The sequence below is a fragment of the Scyliorhinus torazame genome, chromosome 4 (genome assembly GCF_047496885.1).
Source record: "Scyliorhinus torazame isolate Kashiwa2021f chromosome 4, sScyTor2.1, whole genome shotgun sequence".
NCBI lineage: Eukaryota > Metazoa > Chordata > Chondrichthyes > Carcharhiniformes > Scyliorhinidae > Scyliorhinus > Scyliorhinus torazame.
Genome location: NC_092710.1, coordinates 70,947,192 through 70,961,983, shown reverse-complemented (window position 1 = coordinate 70,961,983; position 14,792 = coordinate 70,947,192). Strand labels below are relative to the sequence as shown.

At 46.3% G+C, this 14,792-nt stretch overlaps 1 protein-coding gene across 1 annotated transcript; it reads left to right on the top strand.

Annotated features, from left to right (window-relative positions):
* Positions 1-5,485: 5,485 nt before the first annotated feature.
* On the top strand, positions 5,486-11,482 carry LOC140410294 (beta-1,3-galactosyl-O-glycosyl-glycoprotein beta-1,6-N-acetylglucosaminyltransferase 3-like). The gene is made up of 2 exons (XM_072498272.1): positions 5,486-6,507; positions 9,522-11,482. The coding sequence occupies exons 1-2, from the start codon at positions 5,746-5,748 to the stop codon at positions 10,041-10,043; spliced, it is 1,284 nt and encodes a 427-aa protein (XP_072354373.1). The 5' UTR covers positions 5,486-5,745; the 3' UTR covers positions 10,044-11,482.
* Positions 11,483-14,792: the final 3,310 nt, after the last annotated feature.

Sequence of the window (14,792 nt, the reverse complement as noted above, 5' to 3'; positions counted from 1 at the left end):
ACACAATTAAATACCTAATTTAGCTACCCTGAAAGCAAGTTCAATTAGTACTTTTGTAACTCACGACTCGAATTCCGTTTTCACCCAGCTCCAAAATGGACTCTCACTCAGCCAAAGCAGCACTCTTAGTGCGAAGTGACACCTCCTAAGTGACACCACCAGCCCATGTTTCAGTCATGTGAAGTATCCATGAATTCCCACGTGTCACAGGAAGGGCTGGCCTGCCACAGCTTAAGCGTACTTTTCTACTGTTTACTCTAAGGTGCACAAAGTACACATAATCACCCATCAGCTCCTTCTCAGGTTCCAATTTTTCGAGACTAATGACACCGGGATCAGTTGGAGTATCTCTTTCATGCCTTCCATTGAGTTCACATGTGAAACATATTTCTAACTGCGTACTCCACATATGTCTCGCACAGGTGTAGTCTCCTGTCTCCTCATACATCACTTGTTACCCTTGCAGTATGAAGAGCCAGTCACTTATATAGAGCTTCCAGTGTTTAGAGGAGATGTGCGAGGCAGGTTTTTCACGCAGAGAGTGGTGAGTGCTTGGAACGTGTTGCCAGGGGAGATTGTGGAAGCAGATACATTAACGGCGTTCAAAAAGCATCTTGACAAACACGTGGCTAGAATGGGCATAGAGTGATACGGCACAGGGAAGTGCTGAGGGTTTGGCAAAGGTTGGTAGCATGACCAGTACAGGCTTGGAGGGCTGAAGTGCCCGTTCCTGTGCTGTATTGTTCTTTGTTCTTTATTCTTCATTCTTTGTTTTTTGTTGTATATTTGAGCTTTGGAAAAACTTACCAAAACTACTCACGTGAAGCAAACAGCAAATTCTGAAGACCACAATGTGTCTACATCTCATTTTGCTGTCTCCTCTTGCGCCGCTTACTGCCTGCAACATGCATCCATTCTCCCTCCGCCAAGGATTTCCACCTCCCGGCTAATACGGTTGACAGGCTCTTCAATCATTTCACACTTTCTTCACCCCGTCTCCACCCTCCCATAACGACCAATTGTCCTCACTTTCCACCCCACCCGCCGCGAGAATCAAGGGATTACTCTCTGTCATTCCCGCTAACTGCAGGAGATGCCCCCCCCCCCCCCCCCCCCCCCACCTGCACCCTGTCAATCGCGTCCTCCCCTCCACTCCCCTAAAAGTAGGAGCGGCGGCTTCCCCATCACAACACCCTGGCCCACTCCTCTATCGCCCCTCACATATCTTCCGCTGCCCCTTGGAGAAACATTTCCACTCAGCCTGCAAGTCGGACTCTGCCCTTCCAGTCGCTTGCCATTTCGATTAGCCAACTGGTCCTCACGCCCAGATTTCCGCCCCACCCCCTTAGCCTGCTACAATGTCCCAGTGAGGTCCCAACATGAACTACAGGAACAGAACATTATCTTCTGACTAGCGTTCTGGAGTCAGCAGTGTGTTGGACAACTTCAGGCCATGAACTCTGTCCTACATTTGGATTAGTTTCTTTCCTCCGCATCGGGAAGTTTGAATTTTGCCTTCATTAGCCTGAGTTTTTTTGCTCTATCCATCGGGCGCACAGACTCGGCAGGCAACTGGCCCGGAAGGTGTTTTCACTCGCTGGCTGGCCAATGAACAGGTAGTGGGCGCGGAAGGCGCTGGGAAAGGCGGGTGGGGTCGGGGCTGAGACAGAGGAGGGTGCGGGGACAGTTTCTATTGGACTGTAACGCAAAGGCCGCCAAGCCAATCGACCCTGCCGCTAACGATAAAGGGAGACGGGTCGGGTAAGTCAATGGGTTAACTTGTCTATTGCTGGGCGCTTTTACAACTCTCGTGCGCGCCCACCGACCGAAATATCGTGCGAGTGCACATGACATTTGGATTGGCGGCTGTCATCCTCTCGTACGATTTGTTTTTGTTTTATTCAATTATGTTTTTTTCCCCCAATCCCTCAATTGCCATTTCAGGGGGCATTTTTAAGAGTCAGCCACCTTGCTGTGATCTGGCGTCACATTTGGCGGGACCAGGTAAGGGTTTCGTTCCAGATATTTTACTGAATTCCAATTTCACCATCTCCGGTAGTGGGATTCGAACCTGGCTCCCCCGGCTCTCTGGATTACTGTCCAGCGACAATACAGCGCTTCCCTAGGCACCTCCTAGTCGGGGATTTTGACCGCACGAGCATTGTGAAATCAAAGCCCTGATTTTGCTTCGGTACCTTTATGTTGCTAGTCAGACCTACTCTGCATCAATGCTTTAATGTTTTATTACCATTCACCTTCCATTCACCAACCAACAACTCCCATAAAAGAATAAAAAATCTTTATGAAGACATACTTTACATCTAGCAATGTTTATCGAAGGTGGAGGTTTCCCTTGAATTAGGTTTCTGCAGCTGTTGCTTGGTAACAAATAGACAGAAATGACCTTTGGACCCATTGTGGCTGGGCTATACATAGTTACATAGAAGATAGGAGCAGGAGGAGGCCTTTTGGCGCTTCGAGCCTGCTCCGCCATTCATCGCGATCACTTTCTCCCCATAACCTTTGAACCCATTCCCCCCAAGTGCTATATATATATCGATATTACTAAGCCACGGAGAAAATAAGATCTGCAGTAGGTTATTCAGCCCTTTGGGCTTGTTCCATTATTAATATGACCATGGCTTATCTTCTCTCTCAACACCATCCACCTGTGCTCTCCCTATGCCCCTTGAAACCTTGAGAGTTTAGAAGTCTATCTATTCCTTCTTAAACTTGTTCAGTCATTTCATCTCCATAGACTTCTGTGGTAGAGAATTCCACAGGGTTACCACCCTCTGAGCGAAGAGGGTTTCTCCTAAATGGCCTACCCCGTATCCTGAGACTGTCTCCTGGTTCTGGACTTCTAAGCCGAGGAAACGCCATCCGTGCATCCAGTCTCTGCAGGCCTTTCCTCGAGCTACTGACCCTCTTGCCCAAGTAAGCTGTTTCTCTCTCTATGTTTGATCAAAACCGTTCACACTTTCGACACCTCCGTTAATGTTCCTCGTTAAGTCTCTCTGGTGTAAGCAGAACAATCGGAGTTGGCCTAATCTCTCCACTTGGCTGGGAGCGTGCTAATAAATCGCCTATGCACTCTCTCTAAAATCTCTACATCCATCAAATGTTGTTCCTAGAACTGGACGCAAACGCGTAGCTGAGGCCTAACTAACGGTTTGCAAAGGTATCATTAGCCTGGATATTTTGCCCGTTGGACCTGCGGGCTAGGCGGGCTGGGAAGTGGGAGGGTAACACATTCCTCGCCGCGGCCAGCCTCCCTGGAGCGCAATTTCACTCTGTCTGGCCAATTAACAGCCACCCAAGCGTGAAACATGCGCTCTGTGAAAGGCTGGCGGGTAGAGGGAGCCGGGAAAAGGGAGAGTTGGGGGCTGATATTTATGTTGTGCTCCCTCAGGGGGACAGGCACTGCAGTGTTGTCTGAAGGAGCTGCTGACCCGCAAAAAATAAATAGCGACGGGAAAAACTATGCAGAGTGTGTAGGCAGCACAATAAGCCACAAACCCCAGTCCTCACCCAGCTTTGCTAATTTCATTTCAGTCCCGGCAGTTCACGCCCTGGATCGAGGGTGCAGCTAAATCGTAAAGTCCGCCCGACCAATGGGCCCCGCAACTATAAAAGCAGAAAGGCCACATAAAATGGCATTGAATTGGCCCCTCAACGGGCTAAAGTGCCTGCTGGATTGTTGGCGGGCTCTTCCAATTCTCGAATTTTCATGTTTTATGCACGAGGACCCACAACTGCTTCTGTTGCTGCAGTTTTCTGAAGTCTTTCTCCATTTAACTAACATTCAGCTCCTTTATTCTTCCTACCGAATAACTTCAACATTGACTACATTATATTCCATCTGCCAAGTTTCCCCCCCACTCACCAAACCTGTTTATATCATCCTTCTGTAGACTCTGCGTCATCCTCGCCAGTTGCCCCCCCCCCCGGGCCCCAGCCCCTCCAAACCTGCTTCAAAACGAACCGATCACAATTCTCACAGCACGCCCTGAAATGTTAACTTACCTATCTGGGGTGGAATACTCCGATCCACCAACCATGTGTTTTTCGGCGAGATCCTCCCTTCTCGCCGCTTGTTACTGGGATTTCCCATTAAAGCAACCCCAAGCCGCCGGAAAACCCACTGCATTAACAGCGGGGAAATATCCTCCCAGATTGCTGGGGAATCCCGGCACTGTTGCAGTAAACGGGGTGGTACTTAATGAAGCGTACCTCGTTTCTCTGACCTATTCTATGTTAGACCTATAACCAACACTTTTTTTTTGACACAATCATTGCAAACGTGCCGAACGTAACCATCAACGACCATCTCCAGAATAAATAGCCTGGCCATATTCACAGTGCCGTGGGCGGGGAACTCGCTGCGCACACATTGGCTGCAGAGTTTACTGCTTTTTATTGATCACCGCACCTCACCAGCAGTTAGATGACTGTGAAGTGATTGAGGCTGTATCTCGTGGTGGTGGTAACGGCATCGTAGTATTGGCACTGGACACTGGGCGCCAGAGGATTGTGAGTCTTTGAAATCCATTTCTCAAGGGCTGGTGGAATCAGTCTTTCAATATCTTTTAAGTCAGAGGCGGATAGATTCTCAAGGGGGTGATAGGTTATTGGTGGTATGCGGGATGCAGTTTTGAGTTTACCATCAGATCAGCCAGGATCTTATTAAATGGCGGGGCAGGCCTGAGGGGCGGAATGACCTACTCCTGCTTCTTGTTCTTATGTTCAAGGTCGATGACCTCTGGTTAGAATCCAACTATGGCAGATGGTGAAATCTGAATTCAATACCAATCTGGAATGGAAAGCCCAATGATCACCAGGAAACCATTGTCAATTTTCATTTAAAAAAAACATCTAGTTCACGGATTTCATTTCGGGAGAGGGATTGGCCACTCTGACTTGGCCTGGCCTACATGTGATTCCAGGCCCACAGCAATATGGTTGACTCTGAACTGACCCTCTGAAATGGCCGAGCAAACCGTTCAGTTGAAGGGCAATTAGTGATGGATAATAAATGCTGTTCCAGAGGGCGAAACCCACCGCCCATGAATGAAGTGAAATAAAAGGTACGGAACAATAGCAGAAGTAGGCCATTCGGCCCCTGGAGTCATTTGATAAGACCATGGCTGCTTGTGTTTCAAGTTCTACTTATGGATGTTATTAGACATGCAATACTTTATTCGTTATCCCGAATTGTGATACTGTCAAAATATTTGATTACTTTTCTGATTCTCACATGTGACTCTTTTTAAAGATCTACCCCAAACCTTTCGTTGGACAGAATGTTCGAAGTTTCGAGACAGGGAAATGGAGAAGGTGGGGACTGAACACCAAGTGACACCAGTTACATGGCAGAAAACGTGATTGCCAAAAGCTTTGTCAAGGGACAACCAGTTCCCGCGCCAGGTGGCGAGGCACTGAGCGCCACAACAGCTCCAGGGACGGAAGGATTGGGTGTAGGGGGGGAGAGGTGCTGTAAAATCTGAACCAGCATAGAATCTCCGAAGAAGGGACAACAAGGCACCTGGAGCAGGCTACCCTAGCCAATGAATCCACAATTGCTGTCTCTCAGCACCAAATATCAGACTTCAAATCTTCAGTGTTTGGAAACTTGACACTTCAAATAAATCCTCCATTGGCTCCTTTGCGAGGCCTTATTGTACACCTGCTTAAGAATTATGTCCGGAAATGTGACTGGATAGATAGAACACATGCAGCAGAACAATGAGGAAGTTGACTCGGTGTCTGGCCGGGTGGCTACTCCTGCTTGTATTCTCCATGGCCATTCTGGGTGGATATTTCTTCCGGAAACAAGATCTGCCGGTGAACTATTGGATAGCTGGTAAAGGAAAGTCTGGTGACTGTGCACGGTATGAGTCACTTGGTCTGTCATCAGAGAACTCCAGTTGTTGGGAGATAATTCGCGGTGATTACGAAGCCATTGGAAAATCCCTCTTAAAGTCCATTGAAATCGCGAACAAGTATAAAGTCTTCACCGAAATCGATTATTTAATGAAGGCCCGAGACTGTGGCATTTTTGTTAAAAACCGCAAATACATCACTTTCCCCTTAAGCGCCGAGGAACGGAATTTTCCCCTGGCTTATTCTATGGTGATCCATGGGAACATCGAGATGTTCGAAAGGCTCCTGAGAAGCATTTATGCTCCACAGAATGTGTACTGTGTCCACGTGGACAGGAAGTCTCCAAAGCCATTTCGCTCTGCGGTCGAGGCCATCGCTTCCTGTTTCAATAATGTCTTCATTGCCTGCAAATCAGAGTCGGTGATATATGCCTCGTGGTCCCGGGTTCAGGCTGATCTGAACTGCATGGAAGAGCTGCTACAGAGCCCTGTTCCCTGGAGATACCTAATCAATGTCTGCGGACAGGACCTTCCAACGAGAACCAACAGGGAGATAGTCAAGAGTCTCATGGCTCAGAATGGCACGAATGTTATTGAGTCAGATATTCCACCAACATACAAAAAGGTAAAGAAGCCACCTTAGTGTTCTGAATAAGGCTAATTGGTATTGAAACGTGCCGCTCATTCTCTCGCCACAGATTCTGGCAAAACTCCTGGGGTTCTCCCCATCCCACCCCCCCGCCAACTTCAAACATTTTCTGTTTTAATTCCTCCTCGGAGATGGGTGTCCATCTGTCCACCCAAGTATTCCATCGTCCCACTCTATTTGTTTGCTTGCTATTGAAGAGGAAATACTGAGAATGCTGGAAATGCTCTACACTTCTGGCAGTAGCGGTAGAGAGAGAAGGCGACAATACTGATGGCAGAAGGCTCATATTCAGGTCCAGCAAGTAATTAGGAAAGCGAGTGGATGGTGACCATTTCTTGCGAGGAGAAGTAAACAGGAAAATGGATGGTAAAAATCGAAAATGCTGGCTTAGTTCAGCAAGTGTGGCACCATGTGTGGAGAAATCGAGTTAACGATTTGAGTCCATGTGACTTCTTCAGAGCGGAAGAGGGGTAGAAGTGTAATGGATTATGTAGTCGGGGAGAGTTTGGAGCAGGCGAGGCAGAGGTCAGGCAAAGGTTGGAGCTAAGGAGAGATTGACAAAGGTGTCATAGACGCAAGGGAAAGGACTGTTAATGGTAGCGTTAAAGACTTAAGAAGATGCTGATAGTGGCATCAAGGTAAAATAGCAGAATGTGTTAAGAGGAGAACAATATTCGGCTCTCTGTGAAAGCACTACTAAAGAACAAGTGGCAGATGACCCTGATAAGATGTTTGTATTGCGGCAAATCAAGGCAACGAAAAACAAGAAGGGGTCAAAAAGAGGGCAGGAAGATTTTGCATTGATGCAAGAAAAATATGGGATTTATTTTTTAGAAAAGGGGTGGAGGAGAAAAGTCTCAGTCTAAAGTTGTTGAACTCAATGTAGAGTCCAGAGGGCTGTGACATGCCAAATCTGAAGATGAGATTCTGATCACCCAGTGAGGGAGGATAAAATAATTACCATAGAATTTAGACTAGTGGACTGGAAGGAGGTACAATTGAGATAGAGAAGGAGTTGGAAAGGTTATCTTTGCTAGAATGATACCACATACATTAGCAGGACCGGGTGGGATGTATGCAGGGCTACTGAGGGAAGTGAGAGTGGAAATTGCAGAGGCACTGGTGATGATTATTCAGTCTTTCTTAGACACACGGCCGGTGCCAGAGGACTGGAGAATTGAGAATGTTACATCCCTGATCAAAAAAGGGTGCAAGGATAAAGCCATCAACTTCAGACCAGTTATTGGTAGAGAATCTTCTAGAAACTATAGGTCGGGACAACATCAATAATCATTTGGACAAGTGCAGGATAATTAAGGAAAACCAGCATGGATTCATTAGGGTAAAATCATGTTCAACTAACTTGCTGGAGGTTTTTGTGGCGGTAACAGAGAAGGTTGATGAGGGCAACGCTGTTGATGTGGTGTATGTGGGTTTCAAAATACATTTGATACAGTACTAAACAACAATCTTGTGGGCACATTTCTAGCTCATGGACTGAGAGGGAATGTAAACACTTGGGTAAGCAATTGGCTGAGTGACAGGAAGCAGAGTAGTGAGTAATAGTTTATTTTCATATTGGAAGAAGTTTTGCAGTGGCGTTCCCCAGGGCTCAGCACTCTTTCTGATATATATTAATGACCTAGACTGTGGCGTGCAGGACCTGATTTCACAATTTGCAGATGTTATGAAGTTTGGAATCTTTGTGAACTATGATAAGGATAATATTGAACTTCAAGAGAACTTAGATAAATTGGAGGATTGGGCACACAAGTGGCAGAAATAATTCAATGCAGTGAAGTGTGTGGTGAAATATTTTAGCAGGAAGAATGTGTAAAGACAGTATAAAATAAAGGGAGAAATTCTAAAGGAGGTGCAGGGACTCCGGTGTATATCTACAGACGTTTTGAAGGCAGGCTGAGAGAGCAGTTATTAAAGCATATCGTATCTTCGTCTTTGACAATGGGGGCTTTGAGTACAAGGAGGTCATGTTGCACTTGTATAAGATACTAGTTGGGCCTCAACTAGAGTACTCCGTCCAGTTCTGGGTACCTACTTGAGGAGGGATGTGAAGGCATTGGAGAGAGTACAGAGAAGAGTCACAAGAATTATTCCAGGGATAAAGAACTGAAGCTATGAGGATAGATTGGAGAGACCAGTAATGTTTTCCTTAGAGAACATAAATCAGAGAGGAAACTTGACAGATGTATTCGAGATGTTGATGTGTATGATAGTGAGAAGCTGTTTCCACTCAAGACAACATCAAGAACTAGCAGGCACAGATTCAGATTAATGGGAAAAAGGAGTATTCGTGGAAAGTTAGTTTCACCCAGAGAGTGATTGGAGTCTGGAACGAACTTCATGACAGGCGGCAGAGGTAGGTTTGATCGAGGTGTTCAAGAGGGCAATTGATTTCATGGAATCCCTACAGTGCAGCAGATGGCCAAAAGGGGCCATCGAGTCTGCACCCACCCTCCGAAAGAGCACCTATGCCCACTCCATCACACTATCCCCGCAGCCCCACTTAACCTTTGAGTACTAAAGTACAATTTAGCATAGCCAATCCACCTAACCTGCACATCTCTGGACTGTTGTTACATGAGAGAATGTGGAAGGTTATGGGGATGAGGCAGGGCCGTGGGGCATGTTAAAATGTTCTTTCAGAGAAGCCAGTGCTGACTCGATGGACAGAAGGACTTCCTCCTGTGCTGCACCATTTCTCGATGTCCATTAGTGATATAGAAGCGGGAGGCTCCCAGCCATTTGGCCCTTCCAATTTGCTCCAGTATTGAATCAGATAATGGCGGATCTGGGTGTGGCCTCAGCTCCACGTTTATGTGTGGCCTTGGCTCCCCATGTCAGACTAAAAAACAAGAAAGGGTCTGATTGAGGCAATTCAGGATCATTGTTATTGCCGCTGGTGATGGGTGTTGGGAAAACAAAGGTGATGTTTGCTGCGAGAAACCATTTTTATTTCGTTTGGCTTTCAGAAACGATGGAAATTTCATTATGACGTCCATGAGTATGTGGCCTTAACTAACCAACAGAAGGAACGCCCTCCCATAAGAAGCTCCATGTTTGTGGGCAGTGCCTACGTTCTGGTCACCAGAGAATTTGTGCGTCACTTGTTTGTGACGGCGGAAATCCAGGCGTTTTTTAAGTGGTCCCAAGACACCTACAGCCCAGACGAACACATCTGGGCCACCCTGCAGAGAATGCCAGGGGTGCCCGGTTCTATTCCTCACGTCCCTGGGCGCCCGCGCATTATTGCCCGAGTGGTGAAGTGGAGTTTTGAGGCTGGCGACATGGCGAAAGGTGCCCTATATCCCCCTTGCACAGGGAAGTACCATCACCTGATCTGCACCTATGGGACTGGAGATCTCCACTGGATTGTCCAAAGGGAACCTTGGTTCGCCAACAAGTTTGACCCTGGAGTGGACAATATAGCCGTGCAATGCATGGAGGAACATCTTAGACACCGAGCAATCCGTGGAGCATGTCGCAGAGCTTAAATGGGCTGGGGAAGGGAGTGGGGGACGAAGGAAACAGCCAGGAGACAAAGGTGATTCAGATTCCAGTTTGAAGCAAGGTGCTGAATAATTATCTGTACCACCGGGCATTGTCTGGGTACTTAGCAAATTGTAGACAGAAAACATGAAGAAATAAGCATTGTCCAAAGCAGAAATTAACCTGGCACAAAACAAACAATTGCGACTGTATGATGTACCCTACTGGAAATTTGCAACAAAAAGCACAAATATGGGTGGCACAGTAGCACACTATTGCTTAACAGCGCCAGGGTCCCAGGTTCGATTCCCGGCTTAAGTCACTGCCTGTGCAGGGTCAGCACGTTCTCCCCTGAATGGGTTTCCTCCGGGTGCTCCGGTTTCCTCCCACAAGTCCCAAAAGACGTGCTGTTAGGTAGTTTGGACATTCTGAATTCTCCCTCTTTGTACCCGAACAGGCGCCGGAATGTGGCGACTAGGGACTTTTCACAGTAACGTCATTGCAGTGTTAATGTAAGGCTACTTGTGACAGTAAAGATTATTATTATAAATAGCACTGCCATGCTGCATTCAGTAATCGTTGAAACTATTCGATGGCGTCGTGGTATTGTCACTCAACTAGTAATCCAGAGACCCAGGGTAATGCTGGTCACCACGTTAGAATCCCAGCATAGCAGATGGTGAAACTTGCATTCACTCAAAATCTGCATTCACTAATGTCCCTGTCGAAGGAAATCTGACATCTTTACCTGGTCTGGAGTAGAGTACCTGCAGACCCCCCACAGCAATGTGGTTGACTCTTAACTGTCCTCTAAAATGGGCACTCAGTTCACGGGCTTTTAGGAATGGATGTGACTGGGGTACAGAAGAGATTCGCCAGGATGTTGTTGGGGTAGAGAGGCTTGTTAGGCTTGGGAAGTTTTACTTAGAGCAGAGGAGACATGATTCAGCTGCACAAAATTATAAAGGATTAATATAGGACAGACAGTAATAAACGTTCCCCCTTATCAGAGGAATAGATTTAAGGGGTGTAGATTGAAGGTCAGCAGCGGGCGATTTTGAGGGCATTGGAGGAAAAACATTTCCATGCAGGGGGTGGTGAGAATCTGGAACTCACTGCCTGAAGAGAGGTAGAGGCGGAATCCCTCACTACATTTAAGAAGTGATTAGATGAGCGCTTGAAATGCCACAGCATACAAGGCCACGGACCAAGAGCTGGAGAATGGGATTGTAATAGATAGGTGTTTGATTGTTGAATCAGACACAATGGGCCGAAGGGTATCTTTTTGTGCTGCAAAACGGTATGACTCTCTTGTTTAAATACAATTACTGTTTATTTAGAGCAAGAGCTATGATGAACTATGCATCAAATACAACTGGTTAACTATTAATTAATTCCTAACTCCCCACTTTAACTTTCCACCCAGCCTCTGCACACACATAGACAATAATAATAATATTCATTTATTGTCACAAGTAGGCTTCAATGAAGTTACTGTGAAAAGCCCCTAGCCGCCACATTCCGGCGCCTGCTCAGGGAATCTGGTACGGGAATTGAACCCACGCTGCTGGCCTTGTTCTGCATTACAATCGAGCCTTTAGCCCACTGTGCTAAACCAGCCCCCTGAGGAGTGCAACGAGGTAAAATAATAAGCAAAAGGAAAAATAGTCTTTGTTTCAGATGCTTTTTTGCCGCCAGAATAACCGCAGTTACAGCTTTTCCATAAGACCATCAGACCATAAGACATAGGAGCAGAATTACGCCACTCGGCCCATCGCGTCTGCTCCGCAATTCAATCATGTCTGATATTTTCTCACCCTCATTCTCCTGCCTTCTCCCCATAACCCCCGATCCCCTTATTAATCAAGAACCTATCTATCTCTGTCTTAAAGACACTCAGTGATTTGGCCTCCGCAGCCTTCTGCGGCAAAGAGTTCCACAGATTCACACCCTCTGGCTGAAGAAATTCTGAGGCTGTGTCTTCAGCTTCGAGTTTTTCCTACTAGTAGAAACACATTCTCCACCTTCATTCCATCCAGGCCGCTCAGTATCCTGTAAGTTTCAATACGATCACCATTCATCTTTCTAAACTCTAACGAGTACAGACCCAGAGTCCTCAACCGCTCCTCTTATGACAAGCTCTTCCTTCCATGGATCATTCTTGTGAACCTCCTCTGGCCCGTTTCCAAGGCCAGCACATCCTTCCTTGGATACGGGGAACAAAATTGCTCACAATATTCCCAATGGGGACTGGCTAGAGCCTCATACAGCCTCAGAAATACACCCCCGGTCTTGTATTCTAGCCCTCTCGTCATGAATGCTAACATTACCTTTGCCTTCCTAACTGCTGACTGAACCTGTACGTTAACCTTGAGGAAATAATGAACTGGACTCCCAAATGCCTTTGAGCTTCCGATTTTCTAAGCCCTTTCCCATTTAGAAAATTGTCTATGTCTCCATTCATCCTAACAAAGTGCATAACCTCACACTTTTCCACATTGTATTCAATCTGCCAGTTCTTTGCCAATTTTCTAGTCTGCCCAAGTCCTTCCGCAGCCCCATGCTTCCTCAATGCAACTGTCCCCTGCATATCTATGTAGATCTGCAAACTTAGCAACAGTGTCTTCAGTTCTTTCTTACAGATCGTTGATGTATATTGTGAAAGGTTGTGGTCCCAATACCGACCCTGAGGTACACCACTAGTCACTAGCTGCCATCCTGAAAAAAAAACCTTTATCCCCACTCTGTGCCTTCTACCACATAGACAATTATAATTCCATGCCAGGATCTTATCCTTAACATTATTGGCTCTGAACTTATTTAACAGCCTCCTGTACTGCACCTTGTCAAAGGCTTGCTGGAAATCTAAATAGATCACACCCACTAGTTCTCCTTTGACTAACTTTCTTGTTACCTCTCAAAGAAGTCTAACGGATTTTTCAGACATGACGTCCCGTTGGCATAGCCGTGCCGACTCAGTCCTATTTTATCATGCGCTTCCAAGTACTCCTTGATCTCATCTCTAATAACGGACTTTAAAATCGTACCAATGACCAAATTCAGACTAACCGGCCTATACCTGGTTTAGCAAAGTGGGTTAAAAGCTGGCTTGTAATGCAGGACAACGCCAGCAGCGCAGGTTCAATTCCCATACTAGCCTCCCCAAACAGGCGCCGGAATGTGGCGACTAGGGGCTTTTCACAGTAACTTCATTGAAGCCTATTTGTGACAATAAGTGATTATTATTATTACCTTCCTGTCCTGACTCCCTTCTTTCTTAAACAGGGGTGTTATATTCGCCATTTTCCCGTCCTCTTGGTCCTTTCATGCCTCCAGTGGTTCCTGAAAGATCACTACCAATGCCTCCATAATCTCCTCAACTATCTCCTTTAGAACACTGATGTCTTCCACCGGGAAGACTGCTGAAAAGTAACTATTCAGTTCTGCTGCCATTTCTTTGTTTCCTATTACTGCTTTTCCAGCCTCATTTTCCAGTAGTCAAATGTCCATCCTTACCTCTCTCTTACCCTTTATGTATTGAAAAACGCTCTTGCTATCTTCCTTTATTATACCAGCTAGCTTAAACTTTTATTTTATCTTCTCCCCACCTTATTACTTTTTTTAGTTGTCCTCTGCTCGCTTTTAAAAGCTCCCCAATCCTCTGGCTTCCCACTAAACCTCGCCACTTTGTATTATTTTTCTTTTGCTTTCATTGGGTCCCTGACTCCCCTTGTCAGCCACGGATGCCTTGTCCACCCCTTAGCATGTTTCTTCCTCCTTGGGATGAATTTCTGTTGTGCCTCCCGAATAACCCCCAAAATCTCCTGCTATTGCTGTTCCACTGTCTTTCCTGTTAGGCTACTTTTCCAATCAACTCTGGCCAGCTCCTCCCGCATTTCTTTGCAGTTCCCTTAATTCAACTGTAATACCGTTACATCTGATTGCAGCATCTCCCTCTCAAACTGCAGGGTAAATTCTATCATAGTCTGGTCACTGCCTTCCTTGCTTTAAACTTGAAATAATCCCGAATCTTCAGAGAGTAGACAGCCTTGCCAGGGAAAACCATTTCCAGCTGAGATGGAAGAAGTACAAAAAATGACCCTCAGAAAGACACTGAAATAGAAGTTACCCTAGTGCTTCAAAGATCCTTTATCCTTTTAGTAATTTATTTATCTATTTTCCCCTTGTGTGTTTTTGTCTATGTGTGTGCTAAACATGGAAAACCATAAGATACAACGATGGTAATGGCTGGGTTTTTCTTTGCCCACTTCGGCCCACCACCAATCTTTAAGCAGGCGGTTTAACATGCCGTCTCGTCCGGTTTGGTCTGGTTCTTGGTATAGTTCAAGTAATTCAGTCCGTATGGAGTTAGGGACAACAACCTGCATCCCCTTCCTCCATACTCCATCTCTCCCGATTAAAGCCCCTTGAGGTTTCCATTTGGACCGTTCCTCTGTGCTGACCTCGTCCTGCATCCTTTTGATATGCAATTTCTCTGAATGGGACATGATGTGGAGATGCCGGCGTTGGATTGGGATGAGCACAGTAAGAAGTCTTACAACACCAGGTTGAAGTCCAACAGGTTTGTTTGGAATCACTAGCTTTCGGAGCGTCCTGATGAAGGAGCTACGCTCCGAAAGCTAGTGATTCCAAACAAACGTGTTGGACTTTAACCTGGTGTTCTTAGACTTCTTTCTAAATGAGAAAACGACATTCCGAGCTGCTCGGTCAGCTAACTCATATCCCTGTTGTTC

Excerpts from the sequence above, each read along its gene's own strand:
- LOC140410294 (XM_072498272.1), top strand. The coding sequence starts at position 5,746 with ATGAGGAAGTTGACTCGGTGTCTGGCCGGGTGGCTACTCCTGCTTGTA. Across the intron at positions 6,508-9,521 it reads TTCCACCAACATACAAAAAG|AAACGATGGAAATTTCATTA; the intron begins GTAAAGAAGCCA and ends TTTGGCTTTCAG.